We start from the raw sequence: 20353 nt of genomic DNA on the forward strand, positions 1-20353 counted from the left end.
CATAGCCCTACATTAAACGGCCCTGATCATCTCTTTGATTTGGTGTCCTACTGCTCCTCTGCCTGCTCAAACTCTTTAGTTATATTGGCCTCCTTGTTGGTCCTTAAGCATGCCAAGTATGCCCCCTTTTCTGGGTCCTTGCTTTCTCTTCCTCTTCCTGGGAAATTCTCTCCCCAGCATCCAGTGGGTGTTGCACCTTCATTCAGATCTCTGCTCAGACGTCACCATGGTAGAGAGCCTTCTTTGCTCAGTCTAAATTGAAAACCTCTTCACTGCATCTCCCTGCACAGATCACTGCTTCATATTATATCTTAATTTATATTTTACTTGTTTGCTATCTGCTTTCCCCATTCAAATGTAAGTTCCATGAGGACAGGTACTTTATTTCATGTACTGCTCTATTTCCAGTATGTAGAAAATACCTAGGCATAATAGGGACATAATAGGGGCTTTATACATGTCTGTTGAGTGAATTAATAAATTCATTGTCCAACCAATCCTGGGAGTTATAACTCAGAGTTCAAATTAAGGTAACTGAAAGATTACAACTACTGTAGTGTGATTATTTGCACATCTGAGTTTGTAAACTGAATCCTACAAGTACAATTTAATTCTATGTAGCCATTCTTTTACAAGGCTCTTCCTAGCTCAAATTTTCCCATTATTTCTACATTCATTTTCCTGAAAAATCTCCCTTGTATAATGTCACCTCCCTTCTCTTGAACCTTACGGTAGCTACTTAGTGTCAACATTGAAACCAAAATTTTTTACTTCTGTCTCAAAGTGTTCTCCAACCCTATTAGTTACTTTTGCCTGGGGATTCAACAGAATTTTCTTCTGTCTGGTTCAAACATGTGCTTTGTTTGTTTTCACTTCTAAACCTTGGCTCATTCTGTCCCTACCAAATACAGTGCCTCTTACTTACAACATAAGAGAAGACTCTACACATGGACATCACCAGATGGTCAATACCAAAATCAGATTGATTATATTCTTTGCAGCCAAAGATGGAGAAGCTCTATACAGTCAACAAAAACAAGACCAGGAGCTGACTGTGGCTCAAATCATGAATTCCTTATTGCAAAATTCGGACTTAAATTGAAGAAAGTAGGGAAAACCACTAGACCATTCCAGTATGACCTAAGTCAAATTCCTTGCAATTATACAGTGGAAATGACCAAGACATTCAAGGGATTAGATCTGATAAGCAGAGTGCCTGAAGAACTATAGACAGAGGTTCGTGACTATGTACAGGAGACGGATCAAGACCATCCCCAAGAGAAAGAAATGCAAAAAAGTCAAAATGGCTGTCTGAGGAGGCCTTACAAATAGGTGAGAAAAGAAGAGAAGCTAAAGGCAAAGGAGAAAGATATAACCATCTCTAAAGGAAAGATATACCCATCTCAATGCGGAGTTCCAAAGAGTAGCAAGAAGAGATAAGAAAGCCTTCCTCAGTGATCAGTGCTAAGAAATAGAGGAAAACAATAGAATGGGAAAGACTGGAGATCTCTTCAAGAAAATTAGAGATACTAAGGGAGTATTTCATGCAAAGATAGGCACAGTGAAGGACAGAAATGGTATGGACCTAACAGAAGCAGAGGGTATTAAGAAGAGGTGGCAAGAATACACAGAACTACACAAAAAGATCTTCATGACATAGATAAACATGATGCTGTGATCACTCACCTAGAGCCAGACATCCTGGAATGCGAAGTCAAGTGGGCCTTAGGAAGCATCACAATGAACAAAGCTAGAGGAGGTGATGGAATTCCAGTTGAGCTATTTCAAATCCTGAAAATGATGCCATGAAAGTGCTACACCCAATATGCCAGCAAATCTGGGAAACTCAGCAGTGGCCACAGGACTGGAAAAGGTCAGTTTTCATTCCAATTAGAAAAAAAGGTAATCCCAAAGAATGCTCAAAATACCACACAATTATGCTCATCTCACACACTAGTAAAGTAATGCTCAAAACTCTCTAAGCCAGGTTTCAACAGTATGTGAACCATGAACTTCCAGATGTTCAAACTGGATTTAGAAAAGGCAGAGGAACTAGAGATAAAATTGCCAACATCTGTTGGATCACTGAAAAAGCAAAAGAATTCCAGAAAGATATCTACTTCTGCTTTATTGACTACGCCAAAATCTTTGACTGTGTGGATCACAACAAACTGTGGAAAATTCTTAAAGAGATGGGAATACCAGACCGTCACCTTACCTGTCTCATGAGAATTCTGTATGAAGGTCAAGAAGCAGTTAGAACCGAACATGGAACAATAAACTGGTTCCAAATTGGGAAAGGAGTACGTCAAGGCTGTTTATTGTCACCATGCTTATTTAACTTATATGCAGAGTACATTATGCCAAATGCCAGCTTGGATGAAGCACAAGCTGGAATCAAGATTATCAGGAGACATATCAATAACCTGATATGCAGATGACACCACCCTTATGGCAGAAAGCAAAGAACTAAAAAGCCTCTTGATGAAAGTGAAAGAGGAGAGTGAAAAAGTTGGCTTAAAGCTCAACATTCAGAAAACTAAGATCATGGCATCCAGTCCCATCACTTCATGGCAGATAGATGGGGAAACAGTGGAAACAGTGACTGACTCTATTTTTCTGGGCTCCAAAATCACTGCAGATGGTGACTGCAGCCATGGAATTAAAAGACCCTTGCTCCTTGGAAGAAAAGCTTTGACAAACCTAGACAGCATATTAAAAAGCAGAGACATTACTTAGTCTACAAAGGTCCGTCTAGTCAAAGCTATGGTTTTTCCAGTAATCATGTATGGATGTGAGAGTTGAACTATAAAGAAAACTGAGTGCTGAAGAATTGATGCTTTTGAATTGTGGTGTTGGAGAAGACTCTTGAGAGTCCCTTGGACTGCAAGAGGATCAAAGCATTCCATCCTAAAGGAAATCAGTCCTGAATATTTATTGGAAGGATTGATGATGAAGCTGAAATTCCAATACTTTGGCCACCTGAGGCAGAGAACTAACTCCTTGGAAAAGATCCCGATTCCAGGAAAGATTGAAGGCAGGAAGAGAAGGGGACGATAGAGGATGAGATAGTTGGATGGCATCACTGACTTGATGGACATGAGTTTGAGTAAGCTCTGGGTGTTGGTGATGGACAGCAAGCCTAGTGTGCTGCAGTCCTTGGGGTCGCAAACAGTCAGACACAACTGAGCGACTGAACTGACTGACCACTTACATCCACATCTGTCTGCCCTTAATGCTTTTCTCAGTTCTCAGGATCTCGGTGAAGCTTCTCATTCCTATTCTGGTTCTTTATTTACAGTGAACCCTTCCCATCTCTGAGTACAAGTATGTAATGCCTGGCAATATTGGATAACTGCCAGAGTCAGGGTTTTTTTCCTGATTATTTTCTTTGTCTATTTATTTTTGGCTGTGCTGGTTCTTGGTTACTGTGTGGGCTTTCCTCTAGTTGTGCTGAGCAGGGGGCTGCTCTAGTTGCTGTGCGTGGGCTTCTCATTGCAGTAGCTTCTCTCTGCGGAGTCCAGGCTCCAGGGCATGTAAGCTTCAGTGACTGGCATGTGGGCTCAGCAGTTTTGGGTCCCTGGGCTTTAGTGCTGCTGCTGCTGCTAGGTCGCCCCAGTCGTGTCCGACTCTGTGTGACCCCACAGACGGCAGCCCACGGGGCTCCCCGTCCCTGGGATTCTCCAGGCAAGAACACTGGAGTGGGCTGCCATTTCCTTCTCCAAGGGCCTTAGTGCACAGACACAATAGTTGTGGCACATGCGTCCAGGTGCTTTGGCGCATGTGGCATCTTCCTGTACTAGGGATTGAACCAGCGTCTCCTGTGTTGACAGGCAGATTCTTTACCACTGAGCCACCAGGGAAACCCTCGACTCAATTATTGATTGATGGATGGGTTATTTAGCTGAATATTAGAAAATAGTTTACATGAAATATGAATAAAAGTTTAGTTAACTTTTGTCTCTGAAGGTTACCCTAGAAAAAGAAACTGATCACCCAGCTTAAAAATTATTTTCATGAAACTGACATTATACAATACTGTTTTTATCACTCAATTCTCTCAGTATTAATAAGTAAAGCAAAATAAGACTCTATCCTTGAAAGTTATTTGTGTTTAACCTGGCTAGAGAAATCAACCTGATTATTCAATTTTCTAATTTTCTTCTGTCCCACTTATTTCAACTGGTATATTTTGTACTTTATGTTGTACCCTTTATTTTCTTCTTAACACTTTTCCCCTTTATTTCCTTGTTAACTGTATTTATTTATTTTTGCTGTCAATGTGATTGGATCATATCCAGTATGTCAAGTAAAATGTATTCAGTGCTTGTATCAGTTTTGGTCCAGTCAACAACAGAAATCGCACAGTGGGTTAAGCTTAATATAAAGAATTTTTAAGCTCTGATTAAAGAAGGACTAGAAGGACACTACGTATGGAATTCTAGGACTGAGGGAGACTCCCCAAGGGAGGACAACCTTGGAAAGGTTCCCCTCCGCAAGGTTGATTCAGCCTCACTGGAGAAGGTGTAGTTCAGCCCACTGGATGGCAGAGCAGCTCGCTGGTTTGTTCTGGCCACAGCTGTTCTGCAGCCTCCTGTGGAGTGCAGCGATCAGAAACCGAGGGGTGAGCTTGCAGAAGGGCCGGGAGCCGAGGCTCAGGGGTGCTGTGAGGGGGGGTAAGGGGTCACCTGCGAAGGGAGTGGCGACTCAGTGGTGAGCGGAAGACCTCAGGTCGTTTCCGTGGAGAGAGGGCTGCTCGGCAAGGTTCTCTCCAGGCCAGGCAAAGGCTGCAAGGTGGCTGACCCACTATACAGCAGCAGGAAGTGCCTGGAGAGCGGCTTGCTTCCTCCAATGCCTCTTCAGTGCCCTCTGCCGAGAAAACTTTACATCTCTGTGGAGATGCTTCAAGTTCTGTCCTCCGTCACAGAGCATATACTGAAGGGTGAATGGGAGCTGAGGGGCAGTGTATTGATAATAGGCAAAGTGTTTACCAGAGTCTAGATGTATTTGTCAAAGATAAATGTATTTAGGAAGCTATATTGATACACTGGCAAAACAAATCCGTATCAGGAAGACATGTCAGTAATGGACAAATACAATTAAACAACAATTTTTTTTTCACTTTTTTTTTTTTGATTTTTTTTTATTAGTCGGAGGCTAATTACTTTACAATATTGTAGTGGGTTTTGTCATACATTGACATGAATCAGCCATGGATTTACATGTGTTCCCCATCCCGATCCCCGCTCCCACCTCCCTCTCCGCCCGATCCCTCTGGTTCTTCCCAGCGCACCAGCCCCGAGCACTTGTCTCATGCATCCAACCTGGGCTGGTGATCTGTTTCACTCTAGATAATATACATGCAATTAAACAACAATTTTAAAAATGACTGGACAATAGGGGTATTCAGATATCCTATTTTTTTCTAATTTTATTTTAGTATTCTTTAAAAAATTGAGGTGTGTCATACATATAGTAAATTGCACAAATCATAAATGTATACTATTTTGAGTTTTAACATATGTATACACAAGTAAAACTACTACCCAGATTAAGATAGAATTTTCCCACCACTCAGGAGGATACCTTACTCCTCCTCCCAGTTAAAATTCTCTCCCCCCTACCAGAAGTAGGCACTAATGTGGCCTCCGTTACTTGTTCAGGAACTTCATGAAACTGGATTCACAAGTCATCTGTTGTGTCTGGCCTCTTTTGTTCAAAATGATATCTTTGAGATTCACTCATCTTGCTTCATATATCAGTATTTCTTTTGGCATAGCGTTCTATTATGTGAATATACCACAATTTATTTTTCTATCCTGTTGATAAACATGCGGGTTGTTCCTAGTTTTTGACTATTATGAGTAAAGCTGCTATAAAAAGAGCTTTTGTGAAGCTGTGCACTCAGGTCTTTCAGGTATATATTCAGAAGTGGAATTACTTGGTCCTTGGAACATGCTTTGGTAGTGAGCCATGTTTAGCTTTAATAGAGACTGCCAAACATTTTTCTAAAGTGTTTGAACCAATTTCCACTCCTACCAAAACATATGAGAGTTCCAATTGCTCCATATTGTTGCCAGTAGTTGGCCAATCTTTTTTTTTTTAGCTATTCTTGAGGGTAGTATTTTTAATAATTAAGATTAATTAGAACTATACAATTATATTTATCAATTTTTATAATCTTAACTATATAATATTTATCATCTTCATATATTTCTCATGTTCCCCTTTGATAAATAGAAAGAACTTGTTTCCTTCAAATGTTATCTGAAATTTCAAAGTGAAAATAGCAGAAATGGTACCTTTTGAAATGTGCTCTCAGTTTACATATAATTCCACATTATAATTGGAGAAAGCAATGGCACCCCACTCCAGTACTCTTGCCTGGAAAATCCCAGGGAAGGAGGAGCCTGGTGGGCTGCTGTCCATGGGGTCGCTAAGAGTCGGACACGACTGAGCGACTTCACTTTCACTTTTCACTTTCATGCACTGGAGAAGGAAATGGCACCCACTCCAGTGTTCTTGCCTGGAGAATCCCAGGGACAGGGGAGCCTCGTGGGCTGCTGTCTATGGGGTCGCACAGAGTCGGACACAATTGAAGCGACTTGGCACCAGGAGCAGCAGCCACATTATAAAATCCATCAGCTCTCCACTAAGCTTTTCAAGAATACTATAATAAATGCTTGCTCATTTACATAGCATATAACATTCTTTCTGACTCCACAGTAGCTTTATGATTATCAATTATCACTGTAAACTATGGCAAGGGAAAAACTCTGAACATGTGAGTCTTTCGCCTGATCGGGGCCTCTGAACATAACTGGGATCTGTATGTAGGCATTACTTTTTCACAGCAGTGAAGCGGTATGGTGTGTTTAAGAGCATAGGACCGGAGTCACAGCTCACCCTGGCTCTGCTAGGGTGTCTAATGAGGAAGTTTCCTGTGTCTTTATTTCCTCATTTACAAATGGAGTGGAAAACACCACCAGGCTACGTCAAGGGCAAGGAACTTAACCTCTCTATCCCTCAGTGTTCTCAGCTGTGAAATGGGGCTAACAATAGGATTATTGAGTATCACGTTGTTAAAATACATATATATGTAAAGCACTTTGCATAGTGCCGGCAACTTAATAAATGCCATGTTAATATTTAGGTATTTATCAACTAAACTGAAGAGTTGTAAAGGGCCGTGTAGTCCCAAACAGCAATTAATATATTTCTCAATCCCAGACAGACTCCTGAATTTTTAAAATTTCTCCCACTCTTCTCTTTATTATTGAAAACAGCGAAGTCAGAAGAATCAGGACCAGCCCTGGCTCTCAACTACTTTTCCTTTTGTTGTGAAAGGAAAAATATACTTCAGAAACAGTCTATTATCAACTATAAAGGACTCTGATAGTAACGCCGTTAGATTCGTCTTCTGCGTCCCTTTAGCAACTCAGAAGAGCGTTTTCCCCACTCCAGCCCCTTGGCCGCGACACCCTCTCGGCTTCCCCTCCCTCTTCCCCGACCGCAAAGCATTTTTCTCGTAAATGCCTTTTCCCATCTGCGAGAAAAGTCCCCTCGCACCAAAGACAGTGGGCAGTCAGTTAGGACCACGGGTACAGACTCCAGTTAGGGCCGGGGAAGCTGGGAGGAAAAGGCAGCAACCTTCGGTGTCCTGAACACCTCAGGGCCAGCCAGCCCACTTCCCATCTAGTTCGCGCTCTCTGCGCCCCGCCCGCCCGAAGTAAAAGTCAAAGTCGCTCAGTTGTGTCCGACTTTTTGCGACCGCATGGACTATACAGTCCACGGAATTCTCTAGGCCAGAATACTGGAGTGGGTTGCCTTTCCCTCCTCCATATGCTCTTCCCAACCCAGGGATCGAACCCAGGCCCTCCCACATTGCGGGCGGATTCTTTACCAGCTGAGCCACAAGGGAAGCCCGAACCCCAGGGCATATCGGGAACTGTAGTTTCCGAAGGCCCGGTTCAGTTGGCGCATGCGTTCCGAGGACTTGCCAACACACAGAAAAGGTCCCGGATGAGGAAGTGGCCGGTGATGCCACGCGTTCTGCGATCTGTGGGCCTGGACTTCTGGGTATTGTAGTCGCTGGAGGCGGGCGCCGTCGGTAAGGAGACGTAGCTTTCCTTGGGTTTTGCTACTGCAGTTCCTTCCCGGAGGGATACGCCGGGTCTGTCGGTTGGTTCTCTCATCACCGCGCTACTCCGAGGCCAGGAGGCGCTTTCCTTTTACCTCGACTCTTTTTCTCCGTGGCTGTATGCGCCGTGCTCTGCAGTCCATTTCTCTGCCAAGTTCTCTCCCTTTCCTTAGCCATCTCCAAAGCCTGGGCGTAGCGGGGACTCGCACTCTGGGAGAGACAGGGCCGCGACCTTTTCAAATCCGGCCCCCGCCCGGCGGAGACTCTTCTCATTCCAGGCTCACCTCGGTTTCCCTCACTGTCCTTTTCCCCAGACTCCTCGGCACCACAGCTCTCACGCTCCTTCCACCCTTTTTTTTTCCTCTCCTCTGCAGGGATGGAAGCTTCCTGGCGCCAGGTGGCCGGTGGTCGAGGCCGAGCCCGAGGACGAGCCACTGCGGCCCCCTCCTCAGGAAATGGAGTCCATCTCCGCGGCGCCGGAGGAGGGCGGGAGAAGGGGTCGGTATGCGCTGCTGGCCCTGGCCTCAGCCTCGGAGGGGCGGCCACCCCTGCGGCTGCAGGTACCTCAGCGCGGTGCAACCCCGCGGGCTCTGAAGCGCCGCAGACTTCCGTGGCCGGTGGTGAGACTGGCTTCTGTTCTCGGGCTCACTTGAATGCCCACCGCCTAAGGCGCTGCCTAGTCCGAGCTGCCTCCGCGTTCACTTCTTTCCTTCTCCTTCGGGAGTTTATAATTGGCCTCACTTCTCAAGGCTTCCAGGCAGCTGCTCATTCTAGGCCGATTCCCATCACACCTTATTCATCATCAGTTTAATTGATACTAATCTTCGTTATTTTTCCGTCCAGTTGTCTTCCCTTCACTCATGTCTATTGAATGCCCAAGGTTGCAAATCGTAGCCCAGCGGTCTGATTTAGCGTATAGTTTGGTTAACACAATGCGTTAAATCTGAATTGATTGCCAGCAGTTTTTTGGTTTTTCTTTTTAAAATTTCATAAAAATCTTGTTAGCAACTTTTCTTCTAAAACACCGTGGCTTTGGGACTTTTATGCGTGGCAACAGTCGGCTGGGCCGAGTTACAGAAATCCCTTTTAGATTGGATTTAGGCTTTCCGCTTCGCATTTTGTTTCCTACTTCTGGGGCTGGTTGTCATTTTCCATCTTTGTTTGATTGCTTAGTGTAGTGACTTTAATTATCTATGTCCTATACGCACTTGAGTTTGTGGTAGTTTTCTACTGTGGTCACAAATTCCTAGTCACAAATTTCATGTCCTTTCCTGGATGTATCTGGTGTGGCCTTCTCCAGCTTGTCAATATCCTTCACCCAAGGCAATGGACAGGAGTTGGAGCTAACTCTCAGAGATAGTGAAGGACAGGGAAGCCTGGCTTGCTGCAGTTCATGGGGTCGCAAAGAGCTTAGTGACTGAACAGCAAAGCAGTGTTTTGGTGGAGTCTTAAGTGCATACATGCAGCTTTCACTTGTCCACAGTGAAAGAGTGCAGGGGTGTAAAGGAGTAATCCCAGAAGTCATTTTATTGTTGTCTTTTTCAAAATATGTTTTTTTTGAGTGGAGGAGCAAATTGAGCTTATGAATGTTTCACCCCCTCAGCTAATTTTAAAGTTAGGTGATATTCTGAGTTTATGACAGTGGTGAGTTACTGAGTATAATATTGCCTGTAGTCAGGTATGCAAGAGGGAGACGTGTGAACAGTTTTGGTAAACTTCCTTGGATTTTGTGGATAGAGAAAAGCATCCTTCAACTGGATAATTGAGATTTGGCTGTAAGAAATAATATATGGGAAGGTTGCTTTGTCAGCTGTCTTTTAGGTGATCTGATCTGGGTCTATTGATCAGGTTATGAGTGTTTTTATTATATCTGCTTCAACCTTTAAAAAAATTTTGAGTCATATATCTTACATCAATTAGTTTTCTGCTAGCACTCAAAGATTCCTATGTAAGCTCTGTACATTTTCCTCCAGTTTTACTTGAAACTCCCAGTAGTTCCCAGCCAAGCCAGCTGCAATAAGAAAAGGAAAGCATTCCATGAGGAAAATAAAGATAAAACATCATTAAATACAAATACACCACCTAAAATAGGAAAGTTTGTATGAGTAGTGACTCATCAGTTTCAAGCCTAAAGTGCATTTCTTAGTGCACTGATGAATTAAGGCACTAATGAGTTAAGATCAATTCACTATGTTTGTGGCTCCTTTCTTGAACTGTGGTTGCTGTCCAGAGAGTTTATTAATAATGCTTGAAGAGAATTCTGATAGCCCTTGCCCTTGAGGAGTTTGAAGTCAAATTGGGAATGTGCTATGAAGTTGTCTAATTCTTTTTTGCATTATTTAAGCAAGTAACAAAGTCAGAAGTACAGACAGTGCTAAACAGAATAACAGAACTAATTCAAAACTTATTTAGCCTTTCTTTTTGGAATGAAGTTGTGAGAAGCACATTTTCCATGTTAGCAGTATTTTGTGTGGGATTCCTGTGCTTAGTCACTCGGTTGTGTCTGACTCTTTGCGACCCCATGGACTGTAGCTCACTAGGCTCCTTGGGCCGTGGGTAGTCTCCAGGCAAGAATACTGGACTGGGTTACCATGCCCTCTTCCAGGGAATCTTCTTGCAGCCCAGGGATCAGACCCAGGTCTCCCGCATTGCAGGTGGATTCTTTACTGTCTGAGCCATGGTCAGTCACTTCTTGTGTGGGACTAATGTTCAGTAAATGTGTTTTGTGATCCCATGCTAGTAAAGACAAAAGAGTTCTTGCGCTTTCTAAGCAGCAGTTTGTAAACATAGTGGGTATACAGTGAATATTGCTTGTGCTGTCTTTGGTGGGCCAGGCCATGTTGGGTTTGTAGTATGGAAGAAGATTTGAAAAAGCACCTGGCTAGGCTGATTCTGATGTGCTCCCAGTGGGTATGTTTCCCACCTCTTAAGAATCACTGTGTGCCATTCATTTAAACTCTTTTTATTATTGGAGTTTAATTGCTTGGCATTGTTGTGTCAGTTTCTGCTGTAGAACAAGGGGAATCAGCTATGTGTGTCCCTTCCCTCTTGGGCCTTCCTACCATTTGTTTTTAAACATCTCTAATTTTGTTACTGTCCTTGTCTTGAGGTTGATCACCAGTTTTTTGATACTTTAACATGCGTTTATAATTTAAAACATTGATTTGTTAGTCACTCTAGAGCAGTTTGTTGCATTTAGCAGAATATTTAACAAAAGTGAAAGTTTATATTGTGGTATTCCCTTTACCTATGACAAGAAATTTGAAAATACTTTTTTTCATAGATGACAGTAAAATAGAATGCCTCAAAGGTGACTTTTAAATCTGTATTTTAATAATGTGTTGGTATATCATGTCTTGCTTTTTGCGAGATTGTTTTGCAGAAATGAAAAACATTTTTTTTTTCTATTAAGCAGAGCTAATGTCTCAAAAGAAATTTGAGGAAATCAAGAAGGCTAATCAGGCTGCAGCCAAAAAAATTGTTGAAGAACACTTTAGCTCTTCATCTGAAGAAGAAGGGGATGAAGATTTTGAAGGAAAAAGAGGAAAAATAGTTGCGAATACATTTATAACTTATACTACTCAGACAGGTACTGTATGATCTTTTAAATTTTGATATTTTTACATCAAATGAAAAATATATTCCTGACTTTTTCTAACACCTTTACTTGTTGTGGGATACTTTTTGTTTGTTAAGAATGAACATTCTTGTGCTGTGGAGTTGAATTTTTACATCTTTTACTATTTGAATTATGTGTTTTATCACACTAATAGGATGGCAATGTCTTTTACAGCCTTAGAAGTTCTCTTTGGTGTTTAATTGTCGTCTCATTAGTATGCCTGGGTGATAGGGGTGGGGAATCTTCCCTGAGAGAGGAATTGGGTTCAGTTGTTCCTGATGATGGTTTGATTGCACTTGAAGACTTTGAATACTCCTTTAAATTGATTCTTGATTTTTCTCTTTTTCATTATGTTAAATGTATCTTGGAGTCAGTTTCTTTTCCCTTTTTTTTGGAGTCAGTTTCATTTCTTGACTTTATTCGTTTATTTTATATCTTACAACTTCTGATCTTTATGCTTTAAAAAGAATCTTAGTCTCCTCAGGTTTGGTGTGTACAGTCACACTGTATGTTGTATATATCTGGGTTACTTAGCCACATTTGTTTATGAGAGCAAGGGGCAAAGTGATGTTGCTGTGAAGATTTGGTACTAAGTGTAGAAACAGATTATTTTCAGTGAAGTGCTTTTACACGTTCCACATTTTATGCTTACAGTCATTGCTGGAAGCATTCTTGTTTGTATTATCCACATTAGCTGCTGAGTATATTGATAGCATCATTAACCTGGGTACACATCATCAAAATAGTTTCCAAGGAATTTACCATATCTGGCAAGGAATTAAGATTAGGAAGCTTGACTAAGAAGTCTGGCTCAGTCAGGTAAAAGTTGGTAAAGAGGAACCTTGAGGTTTCTTGCTTTTAAAGGACTTCATAGAAAGTAACTTCAGGTTTCCTTCAAGAAGACCTCACTTAAACCATTCTAGGTACAGGTGTTATTTTTAAATAGGAAATCCAGTGATAGAACTGAGTATTTCTGTCTAGTGTTTAGAAAACTTTTATCATTTATGAGTTTTGTTCATTTTTAACCTGGCTTTCATCTCAAAGTGTTAAGGCAATTTTTCTTATGCTGTATTGTGTCAAATCCATAAGTATTTTGATACCCATTCCATTGTATGGAATACAAAGAAAGGAAACTTGACTAGTACAGTAAATGCCAGAGTCATGAGATGGTTCCCATCTCACGTTAGTGAATTGAACACCAGAACTTAACCGAAGAAGTTCCATTTTTTCTGCCTGAGCACAGCCTTTATACTTCCATGTCAAGTTTCAGACTTTAATGGTCAGCTTCCTGTTGGGTATTGCTGTCTTGCTGGCCTGTGGAAACATAAACATGTGTTGGAAGATAACTTATGTATTGTCTTATTTTCTTTATATTAATTAGTAGTGCCACAGTTTTCCCAGTCACCCACCTAAGGCAGAAATCTGGGAGCAGGGTTGGCATATACGTGACATGAGCATATTTTATTTGCTCCCAGTCCTCCCCTCTGCCCATGTCAGACAACTCTTCAGACACAGCAGTCTTTCCTTCTGAATCTTGGCATGGACATTTGACTTTGACTTTTCAAAGCAACACAATCTCATTGTCACCAAGTCCTGCTCAGGTTTACTTCCTAAATTTCTTAAATTCACCCCACCTTTCCCCATACTGTCATCACCTTAATTCAGGCCCCTACAGCTGTTTAATAGGTTTAATAGCTATTAAATAATAGCTATTTAAATCCACATAATAGCTCTGTGGGGTAGATATTATTATTACTACTATTTTAAAGATGAGAAAGCTGAGATGGACACATTGACTTACTAAGGGTCATTTTTTGCTTCGTCTGCTGTGACGTACCTCCTCTCTGGTACTTCATGTGTCCAGTCTTGGCCTCCTCGCAGTCATTTTTCTTCAGGTGCCAGAGTGATCTTGTGTAAAATGCACGACTCCAAATGCCGTCCTTTTCACCATGGGCAGCATACTGTGCTGCTGCAGCCACGTTTCAACACAGTTTTCAAAGAAGTCTTACATGAGTTTTGTAAATGTAAGATTAGACTTTATTTTATTAAAGTCTATTTATCTTGTTTTCATCTTCTATGTTACGTGGTAGCTGTTAAATTAGATGAAATTTTAAAATGCTCTACACTTGTTAGAGCCAGCTATGTCAAAGAGCAAAATAAATACATAGAATATGGTTATTAAATCTGCCTTTAAGGATTCTCTTCAAACTTTGATGTTTGTTCAAAACAATTGTCTTTAGTAAGTTTATAGTACTTTATAGTTTTGGGAGTGATTTTATGTATATTTTCTTTAATAACCTAAATTACACTTGTGTTTATAGTATGGTAGAACAAGATTTTGTGACTTTTATGTTTACTTAGATGGTCTTAGAAAGTAAAGAATCATCCAAGTGTCCTTTTTATTTTTCTTTTTGATGACATAAATTTTGGCTTGTACAATTTTATTGCCATGTTCTGTACTTACGATAGTTTATGCTAGTAGTGTACTTTTCTTGGAGACTTGGTTAACCTCTGTTGAATAATCTTTATTATAGTGAAGGCCTGTAGGTTTATTTTTCTTACACTAAAGTGACTCAGATTATTGTCCTTTTGGTGTCATGTGAGCTTTGGGGTTGTTTCTCTGCCTTTCATTGTGCTGTTATTTCTTGGACCTTCCTGTGTTGAACCCTTGCTGCAGCATAGCATAGTGGTCTAGAGGGCTCACTTTGGAGCCATGCCGAAGCTACTTAAATGTTATGTGCTTCAGTTTTCTCATCTGTAAAATGTAATTAAAAACATCTTATTTAATCTTACTGAAATACAAATAGTGCAGTGTCTACCAAGTAAATGCATAATGATTGCTTAAAGAAAATTCGGTATAGTAATTTTTTTTCTAAGTCATGCTTCCTTTTTAAGCAGAAATAGCATAATTTAACGAAACAAGGTTATTGTACTGTATTGATCTTTTCATTCGACAGATTTTTGCTAAGAACATGCTTTGTCAGACAGACTCATACACACAGACTCTTAGGCACTTACACATTGATGGACATATATTTAGGCTCAGTGGCTCTGCTGAGCTTCTACTTTTCAGTTCCTTTCACCTTGCTTTTTGGTATGCTTTCTCATATTGCTTGACATCTTGCTGCCTTTGCCTGAGGCAATCGCCCCCACCCGATTTGTTAAGGACTGTAACAGCAGGTAAACTCTGAGAGAAGGTCAAAATAGAATGCATGGACTTTGTGGACTCTTTTCAGTTCACTGGTTGCTTTTTTTGTTTAGCTTCTCCTTTTTTTAGCTGTAGTTTGAACAATTGATAATACTAGAGAGTTCTCACGCACTGTGGTGCTGTTGGTGACTTTGTGTTATTTTCAGATGTTGCTTAACCTTAAGTTTTCAATTTTTAAATTTCAAGATGGAGATGTACAAGAATTAGAGAGAACGAAACAGTACGTCAATGAAGCTTTTCAAGCTGGGGCTATGACATGCTTAATTTGTATTGGTTCAGTGAAGAGAAACCATGCAGTAAGTTTTTGTCCTTATCTAAAATAATGTTATCTCCCTCAAATATCTTATTTTGCGTGTATAATTTGCAGTCATTTATTTTTGCTTACTTTTGTTCAAAAATGTTTCATTTGAGAATTCTATTTATAAATTGATACTCAGTTTTGGGGAATCTGTGATTAAAAGAAAAATACCTCTAAATGAGCAATGAATATTTTCAGCACTATGAATAAAACTGAAACAAATATTTTCAGTTTCAATGCATATGTCATTTTGAGAAAGCATTTTTAGCATCAGTACGTTATAGAGATTCACACAAGTACTGAAATGTTAAATAAACTATATTTCATTACTTTCACTAGGTTTTAAAAAATATAATTATGTTCCCTGCCTTCAAGGAAGTAAAACCTAGCAGTGACATTTATGGTTTATTAGTGAGCTTCTCTTGTGTTGAAGGTGCTTCTGGAAAGTGGCTGGGATTAATGGGGAGAGATGGATTCAGAGATGTACTTAGAGATTCTGTGGCCTAATGGTGAAGTTATATATATGTAAATTTAAAGAGCATTAATAAAGCAATAAAGGGGAAGTGATGACTCAATGTGATAGACTCACCATTTAGACCTCAAGTTAATCCTCCACTATTGTAGCACCATTGCCTAGAGAAGGGCAGTCAGGTCAGATGTGAAATGGATGGGTCATGTAGAATGAACCGTAAATTTAAGCTGTATCAGATAAGATAGCACAGTGCCTTTGGTGCTTCTGGTTGGCTTACTCTGAATTCAGCTGCAGTAGAGGAATAGTCTCTGCATTAAACACTTGCTGTCTGTGGATGTTTTTTTTCCAATCTCACTGCTTTCTCGTTGGGAACTAACTCAGCAGGAAATGGGGGTAGTACAGAAGTAGGGCAGAGCTAATGCCCACTGGGGCAACATTCCACCATAGGGAGTTGCGGGATGAGTGCCCCAGCTTCCTCTTTGCTAGTGGTTGGGGCTGGAGTTGTCCTAGGCATGTTCTATGTGGTTCTTCAGAGCATTCCTAACAGGACTGAACTTTGGCCCTTAGTGGTAATCAGCTGAGTAATATGCAGTTTATTTGCTTTTCCTTTTCCCTCTCTTAACCTTTTACTTCTATATCCCAGTTCTTTTCTTAGGCACTGCTTTTTTGGGGGGAACTCAAACTAAGAAGTTGGCTTTTTTTCAGTGCTTCTGCTGGCTTATGATATTTATATATATATTTTCAAGTTTTTGCTCACCCAAGTTTTAGAATTTAGTGTTAATTGCAAGACCAATAGATTTTTTATCACAATGGGACAACAGAGATTATATGTACATACTTGTGTTTAAGGATTCCTTTTGTGGTGTTATTTACAATTAGAAAAACCTAAATGTACAACAACCCGAAATTTGTTAATTTATGGTATATAAGTCAATGTGATACCTGCTATACAGCTATAAATATCATGTTGTGTGAACATATTTGATAAGGGTAAATGCTTATACTATGTTAAAAGGCTGTAGTTACTTATCAGTAAGTGCAGTATGACCTCATTTTTTAAAAAGTATGAAATATATACAAAAATATTAGAGATTTTTCAGAATGGTAGCAGTAGTTTCTAGCTGAATGAATCTGGATGGCTAATATTATTTTTCTTTAAATTGTTCTACATGTAAATTAATTTTTTTAAAGAACATTTCTTCTGTTATGCTAGAGGAAGGTTTTTTTTTCTGTAATTAGCTCTTGAAAATGGTACTTATTTTAAAGTATTGTGGAATTATCAAAGAAAAATCATTTTGTGTTTGTTAATCTCTGATACCTTTGTCTTAGGTTTGGAGTTGTTCAGGGTGTTTCTGTATATTTCACATGCCCTGTATCCAGAAGTGGGCTAAAGACAGCCAGTTTCTGGTATCTTCTCTGACGGATGATGATTTTGGAAAGAGAGATTATCCCTGGCCTTGGTAACTTTCTCTAATTTAGTTGGAGTGTTTAGTAGTAAAATAAATGAGATTTGTAGCTTCTAAGGTGCTTTATTGGCAATTTCATTACACGTGCTTGGCCCTTAAGTAGTCACTTGGTTTGTGAAGATATGGGACCTGCTAATGGCTCCCCCCATTGCCCCAGCTTGTCTAGCTACTAGTTCCTTTTGGTAGCTAATAAATCATTCAGATTCTACCCCACCCCCCCACCTCACAAAGCAACTCCTTAGTTATCTTTTTAAAGAACTTTTAATTTCTTTTCAACTAGAATCCATTGAAATTCTGCAGCTTCTCTCAGGAGCTCCTGTTTGTATATTTTAGTATCACATTGTACATGACGGTCATCTAACATTTTGATCATTGGCTTCCTAGTTTTATCCTTGAAATCTATCAAAGCTTCAGGTTATCCAGTCTTATTAAATTTTCTACATTTATTATTTTAGTTTGGCTTCTAGGACCAAAACTGCTTTATTTTAGTCTTGCTGGGTAAAAATGTTTTAGCAGAGAACGTGAAACAGTATTTGAACTTTTCTATGACTTAGGCGTATTTGAAATATATATATTTTTGTATTCGATGTTAAATATGAATATTTTTTATTTCAAATATTTTTCCCTTCTAGATTTTAAGTCATGTTTCTTGCTGCTATATTACCTACCTACAACCTGATTTCTCTCTTCTGTTTGCTATTGCTAATATATTTTGCATATTTGTAGACCACCCAACCAAACTTTTAAAATAGTGAGCCTTATAATATTGGAATGCATATCTCAAGAATAAAGTTCAGGTGGTTAGTAGAAAGCTAATGTTGCTTTCTTGTGTAGCTGTATTTTAGATATGTGGTGTTTAATACAGTAGCAACTGGCCACATGCAGTTGTTTATACTCTTAAAAATTTTGAAATAAAAAATTGTTTCTTTCTCAGTTGTGTGTACTAGCCACATTTCAAGTGCTCACTAGCCATATGTGGCTAACGGCTATTGTGTTGGACATGACAGGTATAGAACACTTCCATCGTCTCAGGAAATTATTGGACAGAGTGTTTCTAGATGGTTGAAGTTGATTTCAGTAAAATCTTGTTTCTTATTAATATAGAGATGGAGCAAAGGTTACATTAACTGATTGTTTATACTCCATTGTTAAGTATATTTATATCCCTGTCTCATGTCACTTTTATAAATGAAATTAACTTCAGGAATTTCATTCTTTGTAGTCCCAAATGTAGGTTTGAATACAAACGATCTGACACACCTAGTAGGTACTATTGCTATTGTGGAAAAGTGGAAGATCCACCTTTAGATCCGTGGCTTGTGCCTCATTCATGTGGCCAAGTGTGTGAGAGAGATTTTAAACCTTCTTGTGGCCACAAATGTTTACTCCTCTGCCATCCGGGTGAGTTATATATTTCTTGTTGTTTGTGGGTAGTTATTTCTTCTTACATTGAAGCAAAAAAATCATTGTGAAAGTTAACTCAGAACTTAAGTGTACATAAGAAAATATTTGAAGGGATTGCCTTTTAAAGTATCAGGTAAGTGTTAGGAATTATTGATAGGTGTAGGAACTGAAAATTTTGATTTTTGACTTCTGATGTTTTTTTCCTTTCATTGGTTTCTAGGTCCTTGCCCCCCTTGTCCCAAAATGGTCACAACTACTTGTTATTGTAAGAAAGCAAAACCTGTCCCTCGCCGGTGCAGTGCTAAGGAATGGTCCTGTCAGCTGCCATGTGGGCGGAAATTGCTTTGTGGACAACATAAATGTGAAAATCCCTGTCACGCAGGTAAAAGGTCATAAGTGTTAGGTGTTCCAGCCTTAAGCAGAAGTCAAAGCAGTCTCCATTGCTTTTATGATGTCCCATGCTTATTTATCATTTTGATTTTAGGAAGTTGCCCACCCTGTCCAAGAGTTAGTAGACAAAAGTGTGTCTGTGGCAAACGAGTAGCTGAAAGAAGCTGTGCAAGTCCACTGTGGCACTGTGATCTAGTAAGTGTATATGCGTTTTGAGGCGTGGGTGGTAAAGTCTACCAAAGCATGTACAATTAGAAATGCTAGTTAGGTTTAATTGGATAAAAAGAGAGGAAGAACAGCAAATCAGATGAATTTTATTCATGTTTTAGGAAACTTTTCAATTTAATATCATTTTAATTACCAGGAGAAATTTTTTTTTCAAATTAACAGCGACTTGTTGAATTTCAGATTTAGTACATATGTACTCTTTCTTGCTAGCTTTCTCTCCCTCTCTTTTCCCTCTTCTCGAGTTAATCCACTTGAGGAAGTAGGAGTGATTTTGTAGCTTGTCTTAGAATTTGTATGGTTTTAGTACCATTGGAAATCTTTGGTGGATGATCACATGAAACTGTATGTCCTTTTTGCCTTTATTATATTTTAAAAATATACTCTGGCACATAAGAAACGTGTGTGTGTGTGTGTGTGTGTTTATGCACATTCATGATACCTATGTAAGAGAAAGCATAATAATATGAGGAATATAAAGAAGTTGCTTATTTGTGATTGAGAAATTATTACATCATATACAAAGTCTTGTTAACTTTTAAGTCTTTAGCATTTATTGCTTGTTGTTTTAGGTATGTGGGAAGACGCTACCATGTGGGAATCATACATGTGAGCAAGTTTGCCATGTAGGTGCTTGTGGAGATTGTCCTCGATCTGGGAAAAGGTCCTGTCCCTGTCAGAAGTCAAGTAAGGCTTTCCAAAAAATCTTTAATCAGATTATGATTACTTGTTAAGCTGATTATTATATTTTCCCAATTAGTTTTCTCTGGAAACTTACAATGTTGCTTCAATAATAATGTAAATTCTGTATTAGATTTCTGCACGCCTGGGTAAGAGGACAATGTAGCCTGGTGGGTTAAGAACTCAGATTTGGCCCCAAACTTCCTGAGGCTCTGAAACGGGTGTCTTGTCAATCTCAGACCAACCTCTTTTCAACCCATCAAAGCACATTCAAGGTGTATCTTCAGCTTCCATCTGAACACTCTTTCAGCTCCCCTGTTCTTTCAGCCCCTGACCAGTGAAGAGAAGGCATTCAGGGAAGTAAATGTCAATACCCCACGCTGCATGCTGGTAAACAAAAACTGAAGTAGAGTGATAGTAATATGATCTTTGATTATATAAGGGTCACCA

At 39.8% G+C, this 20353-nt stretch overlaps 1 protein-coding gene across 7 annotated transcripts in view; it reads left to right on the forward strand.

The window, feature by feature from the left end:
• Nucleotides 1-8015: 8015 nt before the first annotated feature.
• Nucleotides 8016-20353, forward strand: part of NFXL1 (nuclear transcription factor, X-box binding like 1) — a 53299-nt gene continuing 40961 nt past the window's right edge. The window contains exons 1-9 of one of the 7 annotated variants that reach the window (XM_020904670.2): nucleotides 8016-8110; nucleotides 8515-8760; nucleotides 11553-11729; nucleotides 15154-15263; nucleotides 17067-17197; nucleotides 18426-18604; nucleotides 18828-18989; nucleotides 19092-19192; nucleotides 19795-19909. In XM_020904670.2, the coding sequence (XP_020760329.2) occupies nucleotides 8517-8760; nucleotides 11553-11729; nucleotides 15154-15263; nucleotides 17067-17197; nucleotides 18426-18604; nucleotides 18828-18989; nucleotides 19092-19192; nucleotides 19795-19909 (1219 nt within the window). In that variant the 5' untranslated portion in view covers nucleotides 8016-8110; nucleotides 8515-8516. Of the gene's footprint in view, nucleotides 8761-11552; nucleotides 11730-15153; nucleotides 15264-17066; nucleotides 17198-18425; nucleotides 18605-18827; nucleotides 18990-19091; nucleotides 19193-19794; nucleotides 19910-20353 lie in introns of all 7 variants that reach the window. The other 6 variants (XM_020904671.2, XM_070451934.1, XM_070451936.1 and 3 more) reach the window with 6 other exon arrangements.

This window comes from Odocoileus virginianus, chromosome 21, assembly GCF_023699985.2.
Source record: "Odocoileus virginianus isolate 20LAN1187 ecotype Illinois chromosome 21, Ovbor_1.2, whole genome shotgun sequence".
Lineage (NCBI taxonomy): Eukaryota > Metazoa > Chordata > Mammalia > Artiodactyla > Cervidae > Odocoileus > Odocoileus virginianus.